Here is an 18,460-nt window from a genome sequence, read left to right as displayed (position 1 = left end):
GAGAGATTTCAGTGACAAATCCAGCTGCAGCAGCACTCTGAGGAGCCAGCTCTAGAGCCTGGCCATTGCACTGACAACTCCTCCTTTGGCATCCACAGGCTGTCACTGAAGCAGCAGACAATGCAAACCAAGAAATTCAATATTTGGCTCCTGTGGATCACCAACTCCCATCTGCTGACGCTCAAAGTAAAGAGCCAAGCAAAGAGCAAGGGGTGTTGCTTTGTTTAATTAACAGCACTTCAATCAAGTCCAGGATCTAAACATTCCCCCGGGGAGGTACAGCATTGTTCACACTTAACTGCAAGCACTGGGAGGGTTATCTGCACTTCTCCAACACTGAGCATTTGGGGTTTCATTCTTCATCTTCCCGACAGCTCTGCTGGAGAGTTTGCTAAGTGGAACAATTGGGAGTGCATGCATTGCTGGAGTGATGGACATTTGGAGGATAAGAGGAAGTGAGTTCAGCACCATTTGTTTAATTAAGAGTACATTAGGTCATATCTTGCTAAAAGCAGACCATACATCACTGTAGGATAGAATACAGAATTTGTTAAAATCGATTTTGTTTCTGATCATATACCACAAGGTACATTCATAAAATAACAACAAAAGGTATTAATTGCCAGATGTGTACTTTAATTAAACCTTTTTTAATGATACTCAGTACAATGTATCCACTACTTTGCTAAAATTCACAACAAAAGCAGGTTTCATGTTTAAAAATACTTCTCATAATAAATTCATAAATAGATGAAGGTAAAGTATAAAAAATTACTGTAGTATGCAAGCTTGCTCCCTTGTCTCCTCATATTCCAAATCATTTAGTCAGTATTGAGATAAGAAAGTTTAAAAGCAAAACAGTTACTGATGATTAGAAATGTACAGCCTGCATCTCTCGAAGAAACCTTGAAAAGCAACAGATTTGTCCTAGAAAATGCAGAACCATTTTAACACTGTTATCACCCAAACCCCTCAAATAATTTTGGAATGCAGTGAATGAATTCAATATGAATTAGAGATTTTTTCCTTCCCCCCCAGAGGTGTGTGTGAGCCAGACTGGCTGGGATGCTCCCTGCTCTGCACCTGTGGGGTTTTTACCTGGCAGATCTCAGCGAGTGAGGCACAGGAGAGGGAAAATCTGCCTATCAGAAATCTGAAACAGAAATCTTTAAAAACAGTTACAAAGAACTAAATTCACCTTCTGCTCAGTACCAGCCTGGATCTGTTTTCTGTCTGGCAGGCAGGACAGGGTCTGGTGTCCCCCACTGGCTTCCCCTGTTTTGGGAATGGTTTTTGTGTCTCACATCATTCCAGCACAACTCTGTGGGGAATCCCTGACACTGCACCACCAAACCCTATCAGCAAAGTTATTCTCCTCATCAATATTATCACTCTCCTAAGAAAGCATTTATTTTGTCAAGTATCAAACTACTTTTCACACTTTATCTATTTTAATATCATTTATAAAGGGAAAAATCTTACTTATGCACAGCATTGAACTAGGAAATGAACATGAAAAATGCAGAATAATCAAGATGCTCTGCCTTTCACATTAATGATTTTTTTCTCTCTGATAATTATTTCCCTTTAGTGCAAAACCACTTCCCCACAAGTTTTGTGCTTTATTTGCAAAGGTACCGAGATGCTTTTGAAGACATTGGGAGGCATCTGCCTGCAGCTTTCTGTCTGTGTCAATTCAGCTCCTGGCTCACTTTTAAAAAATGTCTTCAAGTTTTCAGGACAAGTTTGCATGCCATGTCCAAAGGACATGCTCCCAAACCCTTGTTTTCACATATGACAGCCCAGGCACCCAAAAGGAGCAGAAATTCCACTTCTGGTGAAGTTCTTGGAAATCTATCAGCATTAGCTAACAGAAGAGCTGTTAGTGGTTTTAGCTGGGCTTAATTTGGATTTTTTCTCCCTGAAAACCTGCTTGCCAGTATAGTGAGAGTAAGAAAATCATCAGGACTTCTCCTCTGTTCTTCACTATTCTCGTTTTTCTCAAATTTTGTTTTGCAAAGCAAACATTAGCAGATTTCTGGGCTGACATTTGGTTTTATATTGATGTAATTATAAATATTTGTACAAGTTCCATCCATGATGATGGACTGGATGAGAAACTGGAGATAAAATGAGCTTAAAATCAATACAAAGGGTAACAAAGGCTCCTGGGAACCACATTCTGCTGATGATTTCATTTCAGTATCTGCCTCTGCATTCCACTCCCAAGTGCTACAAGGCAGAGATCAATGTCCCCTCCTGTGCTTTTGTAATATTTCTGCACACTTTGGTACTGCCAAAAAGAAATGATAAATGCTAATGCAAATACATGATCAGCCAAGGGGATCTGCTCAAAAGCAATTACTGCACCATAGCCTTGTTAATGTTCAACTGGCACTAAACAGATTTCCTGGCAAATGTTTATGCTGTGAACCCTGAACAAGCACTACTGAATTATTCACTTGATGTCCATCAGTGCCCATTTATACCCTGAGAGGTGAAACTCAGCTTTTCACCCATAAAGCTCAGGTTTATTGCTCCTCACTCTCTCCACCCAGGTAGCATTTTGGTTTCAATAGGATTAATGGAGTTAAAGCAACCTAATTCCTAAAGCCTGAATTCCATAGCTGGGTGAGAGTCCCAGGTTTGATAAAACCTTCAGCAGAGCAGTGAAAAGCTCCACATTTCCTGTGTATTTCTGGTCAAGGAGCTCCCAGCCTAGTGGGCAGTGAACAAAGGAAGGGTTTGGTAATCAAAAGAAACTTTCACTTCTCACAGCCCAAGCACCACCAGCTGCTAATCTAAAAAATAAACCAGGTCTTTGGGTTTCTTCTAAAAAAAAATTAAAAATAAACCAAGTCTTCTATTTCTTTTGTTCAGTTAGGAGGGCATGCAAACTTGTACTCCACTTGTTACAAGACAGAAGAGCCAAGAGTTAAAACACAAATCTGATTTAAAGCCATGGTTTTAGTTTTCTGCAGGAAACTGCAAACTAATTGGAATTGGTGCCTTCATTTAAAGTACAGCAAACAAATCTCTGCTGCTGTATTGCACATTTTCTGACTGAACCAGACTGACCTGCAGACAGAGCCTCACCCTTCAAGCCTAGTTTAAGAGATAAATCCAGGCAAATTGTAATGGAAAGTGTAGTGCCTGGTCTAATTCTACTTATTCACTAAACAAACCTCAAAAAGAAGAAAATGGATCAATAATTCCTCAGTTCTTCATCTACTCTAAAATCACAATCACTCACTGGCTGCACTGGAAGCAGGGTTTATGTTCATTTTGCTTCTTGTTCCAGTTTTAAGATGAGTTAAGCATTGTAAACTATGGATTTCAGTCTGAGAAATAGCAATACTGTTCTCAAATGGGTTTTTCTCAGCAGTGAATAATTTGGCACTGATGCTGCAGGAAGTGGGGCTGAGCTCATCTGGGGCTCCCTGCTCCAGCAGAACTGCAGGACCACGACCCACAGGTACAAACTGCAATGGGTCATGCCAGAAAATCAAATGTCTGCAAACATTCTGGGCCTGAAGGGCCCCAGCAGCAGGAAAAGCAGCCACCAGCACTCAGTTTTAAACTGGACTGACTTCACAGTTTGTCCTGAGAGCAGAACATAGGGAATGCACCAACAGCTCCAGGGTTTGGAAAATTCCCATTTTCATTCCCATTCCCAATTTCAAATTCCCAACTGCCTAACTGGGCATTTACTGCCTACTATCTTTGGAAGCAGGAATATCCTGAAAACCATCCAAAACCACTACCAGATACTGCAGCTCAGCCTGCCCTTCTGCAGAAAATACCAGAATTGTGAAAACTCTACTAGTTGAAAAATTTAAGGCCTTTTCATTCTCACAGCTATAAAATTTAAAAACTAACCCCTTAGATAGAAGCAAACAGGCTACAAAGCACACATTTTATCTACCTCACAGTTTAAAAAACCAGAAAGAGCAGAGATTGGTTCAATATTTGCTACAGGAAGATGAATAGGATTAAAATTGGTATCCATTAGCCCTTTCCTAAATCTTCCTAATTTCATGACACTGGATATGTTGGATGACTGAACTGGTGCAGCTCTCATAGCAAAACAATTAAAAGTCTCCTTTTTGACCTGGATTTTTCAAAGAGACAAGGCATTCCCTTCAAATGGGGCTTCTTGATAATGACTCCTTCCAATTACCAGGACTGCAAAATTCCCTTGCCACACCTGAACACCTCTGCTTTACCTGCAGAATTTAAAATATTGCTGCTCCTGCTCTCTTTGCAAATCCACCTCTGTAAGGTGCCTGAGAGTGTCCCTGCAGAGGAATCCATCAGTACCTCAGCTACATCTACAAGGGATCTACAGAGCTGCAGCTGAAAGAGCTGCATTATGAAATCTCTTTTACTTTGTGTAGACTTCTGATCCACTATGAAATATTTTTCCTGCTGAGTGTTCTAAAGAAATGAAAAGCAACTGGTAACTTGTGATAGGGAGAGGGGAACATTTGGGTACAAAGCTGGGAGGGAATCACTCAAAAGACACTGGTCTCTCACAGCCAAGCAGCTGCACTCATGCAGTTCTCAGCTATTCTGAAGTCTTCTTTCCCATTATGTGCCCATGCAGGATTTAAAGAGATGGTTTAAGAAACAAAACCAATAAAAAATTCAAATCTACTTATGCCACTGATGCACTCTGGTAATGTAACACCAAATGCCTGACAGAATGAAGCCTGTGTTTGACATCAGGCACATGGCAGGAGATCCTGGCTACAGCCAGCTCAAGCTTTCTCCAGCTCCTGTTTCCAGGGCTGCAGGGCTTGAGCTGTGGAATGAAATGGTGAGACCTGAGGGCAAAATCTCAGAGATGCTTCCACCTGGAAAGAGGAGCTACCACTGTGCAAACAACAGGCAAATGAAATGCATCTTCCCTCTCCTCAAGGCTGCTTTAAATCACCACCCTGGCCCAGTGACAGTGCTCAGGCTGGTTTTGCTTTCTGTTAAAATTTCAAATGGTAACAAAACCTGAGAGGAGCTCCCCCACCTGGGCCTGCTCCAACAGCAACTAGCAATCCCTATGCCCTAGGACAGGTGACTGCTATTTGGTCCTGTAATCAAAATCTTGGCTCTTCTGGCCCTTGAAATACCATTATCACTGACACTGCCTGGTCACTGCTGGAGTGCTGGGCATTTGAAGAGATCCTGTCAAGATTGCCTGCTCCAAAAGTGACCTCCTTTGCCACCAGTGCCATGCTAAATGCTCAGACCTTTGGGTTTGCATCAGTCTCTTCCCCAACCAAATGTGTTCCCACCTCAAAACACCAAGTTCAAAGTAGTTTCCTCCATTTTTGTAACTCGTATGAAAGTTACAGAAAATAAAACCGTGGGGACAAATGTTGAGTAGGTTTTTCAGAGGGTTTGACTTTTAGGACCACCTCTCCAAAGTCCCTTTTTAAAAATAAGACACTAAAGCAAACAGGATTGTGTCTAACTTCTACAAAATTGCTGGTTTCACAGGAGAAGGAGGAGGAGGAGAATATGGCTACCATGCTACTCAGCATTAGGGTGAAGCACCATCTAAACTCCAGTAAAGTTAGGGATATCAGCTAGCTCTTATCAGCAACCACACCCCCAGCCTTCCACAACGTCTTTGCTGTCAAGCTTGATGCTGTCAGTGCTCTTCTCACTGAACATGGGCCCTCCATGCCTCATCATCAGCTCTGTGGCCATCTTCACAAAGGCCTCCTCCACGTTGCTGGAGTCCTTTGCTGAGGTCTCTATGGCACAGATGATGTTGTCATAGTGTTCAGCCAGGCTCTGAGCTTCTTCCAGCTGAACCTCTCTAAGGTCACTTAGGTCAGACTTGTTTCCTGGAAGGAAAGGGAACAACACAGGGATTTGTATCTGCTTGTTTGTGTCACAGGAAGGGCTTGGCAGGAGGGTCTTGGGTTGCCCAAGGAAGCTGAAGAATTTCCATTCTGCAGATTTTCAAAATGTGACTGAAAAGGCCCTGACCAGCCTGACTCTGGCTTTGCTGTGAGCAGGAGCCTGGACTGGATAACCTCCCCAGCCCTTTCCAACCTGTATTTCTGTGTTACCCGTAAAGAACAGGAAAAGTAACTGAAGAGTGGTGCCTGTAGACCCTAACAGAAGGGAACAGGCTAGAAATTGAAGTTAAAACCATTGTGTGAAAACAGCAGCTGTCTGCTGATTCCTAGGGAAATCCAGAATGCCAGAATGGTACTGCTCTTGTATTAGCAGCTCTGCAGGCCCTAAGAGCCACATCTGAGTCCAAAACTCAGCCCAAAACATTTGGGCGCTGGAAAGCAGAACTTCTAGCACAGAACTGACAAACTCTGATTGCCCCAAAGTCCTTTCAAAATTCCCTGTCTGCTCAAGTGGGTGCGTGCTCCAACTCACCAAAACACATGGGAAGGGAAGGGAAGGGAAGGGAAGGGAAGGGAAGGGAAGGGAAGGGAAGGGAAGGGAAGGGAAGGGAAGGGAAGGGAAGGGAAGGGAAGGGAAGGGAAGGGAAGGGAAGGGAAGGGAAGGGAAGGGAAGGGAAGGGAAGGGAAGGGAAGGGAAGGGAAGGGAAGGGAAGGGAAGGGAAGGGGACTCCACAGCAGCTGTGCTTCAGAACTGGGAAATCCTGGGCATGCCAGTTCTCCATTAAATGAGATGCAAAGGGCTCAAAGCTGTCTACTCCTTAACAGAAGTCAACCAAAACACCTCTGCTCCAGTGAATCAGCTCCTCTGGTGCAATTTCCAGCTGGTTTATTGCACACACCTTAACTCCCCGCAGAACCCAAAGCTGAGGCCACACTGCAGAAGCAGTGCATTCCCAACTCACCGATGAGCAGCTGCACGATGTTGGAGCCAGCGTATTTCCTGACATCCTCGATCCAGCGAGGGATGGACAGGAAGGAGCCCCTCTTGCTGATGTCGTAGGCCAGGATGGCCCCGTTGGCGCTGCGGTAATAACTCTGCGTGATGGTCCGGAAGCGCTCCTGGCCCGCCGTGTCCCAGATCTGCAGCTGGGGGACACGGCAGGGTCACACACAGGGACATACAGTGACACACAGGGCACACAGGGACACACAGGGACACCCTGAACTACTCCTGGCCCGCTGTGTCCCTGATCTGCAGCTGGGGGACACGGCAGGGTCACACACAGGGACACAGTGACACACAGGGCACACAGGGACACACAGGGACACCCTGAATCGCTCCTGGCCCGCCGTGTCCCAGATCTGCAGCTGGGGGACACAGCAGGGTCACAAACAGGGGCACACAGGGACACCCTGAACCTCTCCTGGCCCACCATGTTCCAGATCTGCAGCTGGGGGACACAACAGGGTCACAAACAGCACAAAGTGACACACAGGGACACACACAGCACACAGGGACACAGCAGGGTCACACAGGGACACAGAGGGACACACAGCACACAGTGATACACAAGGACACACAGGGACAGACAGGGGCACAGAGGGACACCCTGAACTGCTCCTGGCCCACTGTGTCCCAGATCTGCAGCTGGGGGACACAGCAGGTCAGACACAGGGACACACAGGGACATACAGTGACACACAGGGACAGACAGGGGCACAGAGGGATACACAGGGACACCCTGAACCTGGCCCGCCGTGTCCCAGATCTGCAGCTGAGGAGACACAGCAGGGTCAGACAGGACATACAGGGACACACAAGGACACACACAGAGCACACAGGGACACACAGTGACACACAGGGACACACAGTGACACAGAGTGACACCCTGAACTGCTCCTGGCCCACTGTGTCCCAGATCTGCAGCTGGGGGACACAGCAGGACAGACACAGGGACACACAGGGTCACAGTGATACACAAGGACACACAGGGACACATAGGGACAGACAGGGGCACACAGGGACACACAGGGACACCCTGAACCGCTCCTGGCCCATCGTGTCCCAGATCTGCAGCTGGGGGACACAGCAGGACAGACACAGGGACACACAGGGACACACACAGCACACAGGGACACAGTGATACACAGGGACACACAGGACACAGTGACATACAGTGACACACAGGGACAGACAAGGGCACAGAGGTACACAGAGTGACACCTTGAACCGCTCCTGGCCTGCCATGTCCCAGATCTGCAGCTGAGGGACACATCAGGGTCAGACACAGCACACAGGGACACATAGGGACACACAGAGTACACAGGGACACGTAGTGACACACAGGGAGAGACAGGGACACCCTGAACCGCTCCTGGCCCACCATGTTCCAGATCTGCAGCTGGGGGACACAACAGGGTCACACACAGCACACAGGGACACACAGAGCACACAGGGACACAGCAGGGTCACACACAGGGACACATGTCACTGTCATATTTTATGAAAAATCCCTTTGCCAGGATTTTTCCCCTGAGAAGCTGGGAAGGCTCAGAAAAGAAATGTGAACAATAATTATCTGATTGTTTGGAACGTGGTTTGGAGGTTGCTCACCAACAGGTGCATCTTTGATTGGTTCCATGGGAATTGTTTTTAATTAATGACCAATCCCAGCCCAGCTGTGTCAGGACTCTGGTCTGTCTATTATCATTTTTTGCCAGCCTTCTGATGTCTCCTTTCTCTTTCTTTAGTGTAGTTTTAGTATGTATTTATGATATGATATGATTAATATAATATAATATAATATAATATAATATAATATAATATAATATAATATAATATAATATAATATAATATATCAGCCTTCTAAGAAATATGGAGTCAGATTCATCTCTCACCTTGTCCTGGGGACCCTCACAACACCACAATATTTGATAACCACACACACAGGGACACGTGGGGAACTCAGGACTCCTGACCACTGTGATTAAGCAGAAGCCATTTACTGTTCGCATTATGCACTCTAACCCTGCTGCACACACTGATCACACATTTCCCATCAGTGCCTTTGCCTGTCCACATGCTCTGCATGCTCCTCTCAGAAGATGGGACTGGTCACAGCCCAGGTGGCTCACAGCTCTCTGCTCTTTCTTGTGGTCTTGGAATTCAGTTTCTTAGCTGCTTCTTTATTATTTTAGCACAGTCTATGTCCTAGTAACCTTGATGAATTCCAGAGGGCCCTGAGAAAATTCTGGTAAGAACAGTTACAAGGGGGATGGCTGGTGCACACTGCAGTCTGAGTGGTTCAGATTCATTGCTACAGTGACACACAGTGACACACAGTGACACACAGCAGCTGCTCTCCTGCGAGAGGGAGAGGACTTGATCCAAGAGCCTTGATCCAAATCTCCTGTCTAAGCAATGCATTCTAGCCCTGTGTGTATCTAGGCTGTTGTACAAGATCTAAGGATGAGAGAGAACATATGCTTGAGAACTTTGATACAGACATGTATAAAATAACTACTTATATATATATATATATATATATACACATATATATAACTACATATATATATATCTATATCTATCTATCTCTCTCTCTATATATATATATATGTATGTCATCTATGCTGAGAACTTGTCTGCTCAGAGTTTGCACCTGCATCAGCTGGCAGCCTGGTTTCCTGCCAGCAAGCTCCTCCTGTGGCAGATTTTGGAACTCTCTGGTGTGCCCAGCCCTTTGTCACCCTTGGCAGCAGAACAGGGTGCCAGCCTCAGCCAAGGTCACCTGCTGTGTCACTGACACTGCAGGTGGGTTTTGGCCACCACACCATCTGTGGCTCTGCCAGCTGTGCAGGGCAGGAACAAAGGGAGCAGGATGTGGTCACATAATCTGAGAGCACTGAGGCTGCTTTAGAAGGAAATATCAGACAATGAAAAGAATACAGATAAAAGAGTGTGTAAACGAAATGCCAGGAAGCCTGGGTCTCAATGAAGCCAGTGAAGGATCTGTCAGTCTCATCACCTGTCCTTTTCTGGGTGGTAAAACACACATTACAAGTGGGCAGGAAGAAGAAATGCTTGGTTAAAGATTTTTGCCTAAATCCAGCAGTATAAGAACTCTGAGTTTGGTATCAGAGTTGGAGTTCCCAGTACGAGATGTTCCAGAGGAAGAAACCAAATAATTCAGAGTGGACAAACACATGCTGCTCGTAGGGAAGTTCTTCATAAATCCTGTTGGTTTATAGGTTGTCTGATGTCCTGGAACATGATGGCTTATATTCCAGGATCTTCTAATCTAAAGTAACTGTGGATGTCCTCATCCTCAGTATAAATCTCTAATCCTTTCTGAATCTTCCAAAGCTCTTGGCTTCAATATAAAGTCACAGTGAAATGAAAGAGCTTCCTGCTATGAATTTATGTTCTGCTGCACTTTCACTTCTCTATCCCCCAATGATAAATGGGAGACCACTGCTTGTCTTTTTGTGCCATTCCTTGTGTTCTGCATCTCCACTGAATCAGGACATCAGCAAATACTACTGGGTTTTGAATCCTCCCATAGCATGGACCTTTTATTTATGGTTTCCCCTCTCTCTGAACCTCCTTATTCTGAAGTGTTGTCAGCAACTTCAACACAATGTGCCAGTGCTATTTTATACCAAATAACATGGAAGCATTTTTCCTTTTATTTCTTTTGCACAGTACTGTTTTCTTAGTATCTTCTGACTGTGCTGCATTTTTGAGCAGTAAATTTCCCTTTGGAAGAAGCTGTGCTGATAAGATCTCATTTCCTGTGCTAAGCAAGCACTCAGACCCAGCTGATATATGTACAGCTGAGAGGGAATCAATCCCAGCAAAAAGGAATTCTCAGAGCAGGGGAAGGCTGTAATGGACTCAGAAAACCACAAAGCAATGGTTATTAATGAAACAGATAATAGTTCAGAGCAGTCAGCAGCAATTAGCAGGGACCAGGAAACTGGGAGCAGGTTTAGGGGATCTCTGCACTCAGGTCTCTCACCAGCCCTTTGTGTTTGTTAAATCTCAGCACCTGATTAGGTCAAGTGCTAGAAAGGGCTGATGATGATTACCCAACTCTTGGGAGGGATTCTGTGCACACAAATTGGAAACACTTGAGTTAAGAAATGAAATTGTTTTGGCTTACACTTTTCCTGTGGTGTAAATAAAAGTGCAGAGTGACTGAGCTAAGAACAACCCCTCTCCAGTCTGGAAGCTTGAAAACCTTGTCTGGGCACATCGTTTGTAATTTGAATAATGTCTTTAGCATTAGGAATACACACTATAGACACAGCAAGGAGGTATTATGAACCAGCTCACTTAATGTAAAGCAAGTTGTATGTCTAAAGGAAAAATACAGCTACTTTGTGTGACAGCATCTTTAGAAAATTCTAAGAAAAAATATTTTCATGTAACATTAATCAGTCTGATACACGGTTAAAAATATAATTTAAGTAATTACAAAAATACCAGTTCTGATCCTAAGTAAACACTGTTTTCTCCAGCATGTCTACAGAGATAAATTTCACAGAATTCTACTGAAAAAGAACCATGACAACTATAAAAAAATACCAATCACAACTATAACTTTAACCAGATCGTGCACAGTAAAAGTTTTATATAGTACTTCTGTTGAAGGATATTTACAAGCACATAACTCTTGATAAAAAATAACAATTGAAAACTCTTTGGATGAAAAAAGAAAAAGTATTCATAGTATTTCTCATTCCTAAGTCCCTCAGTTTAAGTTAAAAGTTAAATACCAGAAGAACTGTACTAGCCACAGGTTACTAAAAAAGATATGCTCATGTATTCTTTTGTATTGTACAAGTGTATGATATATGTTGTAAATGACATAATTATTATTAATTTTGAATATGATTCATTAAAATAAATTTCTTTTAATAAAATTTAAATTTTATTATTAATAATAAATAATTGATAATAAATAATTAACACTACTAATAAATAATGTTTAATTATTACTTAATAATAATAATTAATATTTAATTACTTATTTCCTTGATTTAAGTGCTTCAGCTTTGTCAATAACATGATGGCAGCCACGCCTGTCACTCAGTAACCTTTTAAAGCTGTTCCTGATTTTGTAATTACTTTGGCAACTCCTTTGGTGTAAGAAAGAGAGAAGCTGGGATTGCTGGAGAATTGTTCTGAATTCATTAGAAACTACTAATTAGAAACACCTGTGAAATCAGAGATTGGTGGCAGGGGGACCACTGCTAGGAACAGAAGAGAACAGGGAATGAATACTCCTTGTTCAGAAGGAATATGGCAGAATAAAGGAGCCACCTTTCTCATTGTTTCACTAATTGTTTCACCACCGAATACTCAATTACTCACAAATGTTAATTGTTTCACTACTGGATACTCATTTACTCACTAAAGCTGGTTATTTTGATCTCCTCTCAGCTTGGAACCTTTTGGACAGTCACACTCCTCAAGGTGGCACATAAAGGACAGTGAGAGACCCCAGAAAAAATCTGGGACAAGGATGTTTCAGCTGGATGTAAGAGGAAAACAGAAGGGGGAAACATTCATGGAGGTTCCCTGGGAGATCATTCTGGGATGTCTGCTCAGGCTTACAGGCAGCAGAGGGACAGAGAAAATGCTGAAGGTGCTGAGTGGCAGGTTGGCCAAAGAGCACAGTAAATGGCCATTATCAAACGGGCCAGTGTGGCTGTTCTTGCATTGATCAACATATTCTTTATCAAAGGTTAATGCTTAACAGATGGCCCCAAGACACAGTAAATAATTTCCCCCTCCCTTACTTCCTACATAATTTATTAAGTACTTTTCTGATTCTTCTAAAGTACCACAGTTCAGGTGTGCTTTTGCATAAATAATGACTAAGTGCATCCTCCAGCTGACACCTTCCATTGCAAAAATAAAAATAAAAATGTCATTTTTGCAGCAAAATTCCATAAAATTTCCCAGCAGGGAAGCTGGATCTAAAGACTGTGCTAAATGACTCTTAACCAACTGTGTCTGAGTCCTGTCATCTCAAAGGGCAAACAGTAACATACATTCCTGTAGGCTGGCAAATCACAACACTTGCTCCTAAAAACATTTACTGAAACAGCCTTGCAACTTAATCCAGGCAGTTTCTGCCAAAAGCAACATCTCTGTGGCAGTGTATTTCAATTTAAAGTGATATTCATAGAGCAGGCAGGATACACTGCCCCATTCAAATGTTTCCCTGCACAATTTTCAGAGAATGAGGAATCCCTCTTTTTTGGGAATGTAGTATTCCCATTTGCTGCAGGTTCTGAGTGTGAAAGGAGTTGACAGAGAGCTACATTTTCCTCTGGATATCAAAGAATATTGCTTCCAACAGCTCTGCTTTTATCTGTGCAGCAAAGTCATTAAATCCCCAGTCAGGAGACGGGACCCTTAACAAGACACAATTCTGTATTAGTGGCAATTTGGCCAGATCATGACACAAAATATATTTTGGGCCATTCTGAAAGGGATGCAGTTCACAGCCACGAGGCCTGAATCAAAGCCAATAATCTTGATAACATATGGGCTGAAAAAGCCTGTAAATGAAAAAGTGCAATGCTACTTCTTCATTTAAATACCTCTTCAAATAAAGAAGTACTTGTTGTAAAAGGAATGTGTTTTCAACTGTTCTTCTCTCCTGCTACTTTCTGAGACTTATACTGAGGGAGAAAAACTGTGGCATAGAGGAAAAACACTTTATGTAAAACACTATGAAATGACAGCATAAAGTAGGCATTAAAGGCAATTAATTAGCTCACAGGAGGTAATTCATCAAAAGAAAAAGATTTTTGTTATTACTAACCATGATTTATGGACTTGGACTTAGGAATGTCCTTGCCTATCATTATGTAAAATCTTGGTTCCAGCATTTTATAAATATCTTTTCTTACAGTGACATAACAGTTATAAAACGTTTTTGCTGTGTTTGCCAGATTTTTTCTATCACTCAAAGAACAAGTAATTATTTTATCAATAGGACTTTAATCACTATGTATTAAGTGATTAACACCACTTTTGAGTGACTAACGAGAGCAACTTTTAGGCTCTACAGTCTGCACTCTAGGATTCAGAGAAATCTGCTTTTAGAGAAAGCAGTATGCCACAATTTCAAACAGCATGTACTAGAACATTTCTGTAAATGAAGACAGCCTGCAGACATTTCACAAAGCTGATCTCTTTCTATGTGAAGTTTAGTCAGCTCCAGCAGGGTGTGGAACTCCACGTGAGACACTTGAAAGAACACAGCTGCAAGGTGCAAGGAAAGCCTCAAGTTTCATAAATAATTATTAAAAAAAAAAAGTTATTTGCAGCACCTTAACCTTCAGTATTCCAACAGGTATCTTTTCCCTTATCAAAAAACCAAAAACAACAAATAAACAAAAAACAACAAAAAAACCCCAAAATAAACAGCACATCAAAAGAAAGTGAGACCTAAAATCCTTGGGTTCCAAATGTTTCAGAAATGTTATGTAACTGTGACGGGAACATCTGAAGTTTGAAACAGAAAGGGGCACATTTAACCTTAAATTGCTTGCTTCAATCTCAAAATAAGTGTTGGGTTGCAGTGCTTCCCTTAGCCAGATTAAAAATGAAGTTCAGGCCACTGGGGAGGTGGGACAAGTTTTTGTAGACACTTTGTTTTGAAGGAATTTCTAGAAATGAGCCTGTAAAACATTGCAAAACCAGGAATTATCTCATTCCTGCACCATTTGCTAAATAGAAAACAATACTGTCTTGAGCAGCATAAACCCCTAAGGAACTCAAAGCAGCAGACAATTACCTGGCCTGCTTTTGAGAGGCAAGAAGTGCAAGCAGAGTGTGCAGGGGAGCTCCAAAAAGAGCAAGGAAATGCTTCCTTATTTCCTGTTTCCCAGAGCATGCTGAGCAAAGCTAACCCAGGTTAGATGGGCTGCTCTGAAATCTCAATCCAACTGGAAAAGTCTGATTTAAACTTCACACACACCCCACATCTTAACTGACCAAACAAAAAACCCCTCCAAGCAAATGCTTTCATTTTCAGGCTGTGTCCCTGACCCGGCAGCTGACAAAAGTATCTGTTAGGTCAATCAGCAAGTGTTGGATTAATTTCCCTAAAGTAATACTTAAAATACTCTTCTTCAAAATCTGCATTCCTCATTGTTTTCTAAGTGGAAGTACAGACCAGCCCAAACAAAAAGAAAGCTTCAAGACCTTGAACTTCCTGCCTTGTTTTTTGCAAAACACTGAGAAATAACTCAGGTTTTGTTACAGCCAGGCTACTAACCCTGGAATACCCAGGTGTAAGCAGTGACAATATGAAAATGCACACCTGGGAAGTCTGGCTGGTTTCCTGGGGCACTCCTGCAGTCCCTGGCACCAGGAGCAGACACATTTGTCACTCTCGGTGTGCCCGGCATTTAAACAGAGGCAGGTTTCCACCTTAAAGGAGAAGTGCGGGAGAGACACCGCCAGCTCCAACAGAAAACCTGAGTTGGCTCTTCAGCTCCTCAGGCAGACGTGACAGGGAAAGGTGTGATTTATTTAAAGGAAATAAACACTGCCGCAGGGTATGGCTATGCAACTGCTAATCCCTCTCTTTTCCTTAAAAATGCCAGCCTTCATTTCTGTTTTCTGCAACTTTCTCACCTTAATACTCGCCAAAGTTAATTTACAAGAAAAAACTAACAGAGGACTTTGACACCTACTTTGGCAAACAAGGCCAAAACTTAACCACATCACTGTATTTGTGTACCACCAAAAGATTTGCAATTCCATCATCTTCCTCCAGGCAGTGACTGAATTAAACGCTTTTAAGTCTAACTGGGGGTAAGGATAGCTGCAGAACCCCATTCCGGAGGGGCTGGTGAAGGGACTGATCCCTGTTTAAAGCATCTACTATAAACCCCAGATGCTTTAAACATTTTCTCCCCACTGTTCACTTGCACTCCCTGTGCTCAGAGGGTGAGAAATCTGTGCCACTGAGAATCTGAGGACAGATCCATGGGGTACATGTCCTGGGCTCTTTCTAACCTTAACAACCCAGCTGATTTCCTCCAGCATAAGGAAAAAAAAAAAAAAAGAAAAAAAACCCCAGATGTCAAATTTAGAGTTTATTGGTTCTATGAAGAAGAACCGTGAAACCGGCACTTCCTGTGACACCCTGTAAACAGTGTCTTAAGATAATAGCATGCCTAATTTAAGAACCTTCTCTCAATCTGCCAGTTGCACATCCCTTTCTGGAAACACGGCAGCCCAGCTGAGCTTTCTTCTGCCTTGTAAACACACCGGAAAGGAGCCTGAGCAGGGAGAGCTGCAGCTGCGGCAGCCGGGCTGAGCCAGGGCTTGCCCGGGCTCAGGGCGGAACCGGCCCGGCCCGGCCCGGCCCTGGGCGCGCTCGGTGCCGCCCGGGTCCCTGCGGGCAGCGGGGGATGGCGGCCCGGGGCCCGGCCCGGAGCGAGCCCCGCGGGCCCAGCGCCCTCACCTTCACCCGCTTGCCCTGGATCTCCAGGCTCTTCATGGTGAAGTCCACGCCGATGGTGCTGCCCTGGCGCTCGGAGAAGGCCCCGGTCTTGAAGCGCTGCACCAGGCAGGTCTTGCCCACGCTGGCGTCGCCGATCAGCACCAGCTTGAAGAGGAAGTCGTAGCTCTCCTCGGGGTCGGGGCCGGCGCCCAGCGCGGCCACTCCGGGCATGGCGGGGCGCGCTGCGGCCGAGGGCAGCCGGCTCTGCGCAGCGCAGCGCCCGCCGCCAGCCCCGCGCCGGGACCGCCCCGCTCCGCCCGGCCCCGCGCCGGGACCGCCCCGCTCCGCCCGGCCCCGCGCCGGGACCGCCCCGCTCCGCCCGGCCCCGCGCCGGGACCGCCCCGCTCCGCCCGGCCCCGCGCCGGGACCGCCCCGCTCCGCCCGGCCCCGCGCCGGGACCGCCCCGCTCCGCCCGGCCCCGCGCCGGGACCGCCCCGCTCCGCCCGGCCCCGCGCCGGGACCGCCCCGCTCCGCCCGGCCCCGCGCCGGGACCGCCCCGCTCCGCCCGGCCCCGCGCCGGGACCGCCCCGCTCCGCCCGGCCCCGGGACCGCGCCGGGACCGCCCCGCCCCGCCCCGCTCCGCCCGGCTCCGGGACCGCCTCGCTCGGCCCGGATCCGCTCTGCCCCGCCCGCTACCGCCGGCGGCCGCGCTGTGACGGCTCCGGGCAGGGATCGGTCACCGAGCGGGGATTGTAGCCCTGGCACACCCGGGCCGGCAGCACCGAGCGGGGATCAGTCGCTGCCCCGGGCTCTGTCGCTGCCCCGGCACAGCCGTTCCGTTCGGGCCGCAGGTCCTCGGTGTGTGGCGATGCCGGCGCCCGAGCCGAGCCGTGCCCACACCCGGGGCCATGCCCGCACCCCGGGCCGTGTCGTGCCCGCACCCCGGGCCATGCCCGCACCCCGAGCCGAGCCGTGTCCGCACCCCGGGCCGTGTCCGCACCCCGGGCCATGCCCGCACCCCGAGCCGAGCCGTGTCCGCACCCCGAGCCGAGCCGTGCCTGCACCCCGGGCCATGCCCGCACCCTGGGCCGAGCCGTGCGGGCCCACAGGCGGTCCCGGTCCCGCGGTGCTGCCGAGCCCTCGGTCCCTGCCCGGGCGCAGGATCCGCACATGCCGTGTGGCCGCATCCTCGCTGCAGGGACACATTTTGTGTCGAGTTCTGCTGGTTTTGTGTATTCCTGTTCCAGAAATAAACAGGTGCCGCTGCCCTCAGCCCCCAGGAAGCGCAGCTGGCTCGCCGGGCTGCTGCTCTCAGCTCTGCGCTGGGTGTGGTGTGTGTGCACAGCGCAGACCGAGGCTCAGGGCTATGGTTTCTCACCCTTGCGAGGTCCTGTGAGCTGAGAGACGGCTTTGGAGCTGTTAGCATCCAGCTGGGTGTCTGACATGTGCACACGGATGTGTGTGACCATTACACCACACACTGCTCCTGTGTTTTCAGATAAATATATCTCGAGAGTCTGGAATTACTTGTTTTAACTGCTCTCTGGGTTATCTGCAAAGAAAAGTGCTCTTTAACAGGTACTCTCCTTGTATCAAGATGCTTATAAAATCAAGAAGCTTATAGAAATAAGATTTACTAATTAAATACATTGACAGAGCACATTTTGTAATTCTGTTCTTTCTACCAAAGACCAGCTAAATTTCATCCTTGTTGTTTCAGGTGACATTAAACTGTTTTGTGGCAAAGAGTGAGTTAAATTGTCCCATAGATAGTTGTGCAGGAGGAGAGCAACCTGATTATCTCTGAGCCAGCACAGCCAACCAGGCCAGCTTGGCTTGAATTGCCTCTGAACTCAAGCTATTTTGGGGTGGCTCCACAATTATTCCTTTTCAGGTCTGGATATATTTTTTGGTGATCCATGGTTGCATCCAGCCAAGAGCAAAAGTTTGAGTCCTCAGTCAGGGGGGACCAAAGGCTTTCTGTTCCTGCAGCTCTGAATTAAGCAGGGCACTGCATCCTTGGCTATTGACCAGCCAGGACAGAAAAGGTGTTAAAGAGATAATAAGACATCACTGTGTGTATGCTTTCATGCTAATTATATTTTCAGAGCTGAGAAA

The 18,460-nt window shown here is 45.9% G+C and overlaps 1 protein-coding gene across 2 annotated transcripts; it reads right to left on the bottom strand.

The window, feature by feature from the left end:
• Window positions 1–206: 206 nt before the first annotated feature.
• Window positions 207–16,694, bottom strand: RAB43 (RAB43, member RAS oncogene family). Of its 2 annotated transcripts, none has more exons than XM_077184264.1 (3): window positions 16,364–16,694; window positions 6,830–7,007; window positions 207–5,849 (listed from the first exon to the last, which is right to left on the bottom strand). In XM_077184264.1, exons 1-3 carry the CDS (start codon window positions 16,571–16,573, stop codon window positions 5,596–5,598), a joined length of 642 nt encoding a protein of 213 aa, XP_077040379.1. In that variant the 5' UTR covers window positions 16,574–16,694; the 3' UTR covers window positions 207–5,595. The 2 variants fall into 2 exon arrangements, with proteins under 2 accessions (XP_077040379.1, XP_054496257.1); XM_054640282.2 differs by having other exon boundaries at window positions 6,830–7,013; window positions 16,364–16,690.
• Between the last annotated feature and the right edge of the window lie 1,766 nt (window positions 16,695–18,460).

This window comes from Agelaius phoeniceus, chromosome 11, assembly GCF_051311805.1.
Source record: "Agelaius phoeniceus isolate bAgePho1 chromosome 11, bAgePho1.hap1, whole genome shotgun sequence".
Lineage (NCBI taxonomy): Eukaryota > Metazoa > Chordata > Aves > Passeriformes > Icteridae > Agelaius > Agelaius phoeniceus.
Note: the sequence above shows the minus strand (reverse complement) of the source record. Positions and strands in the feature narration are given on the sequence as shown.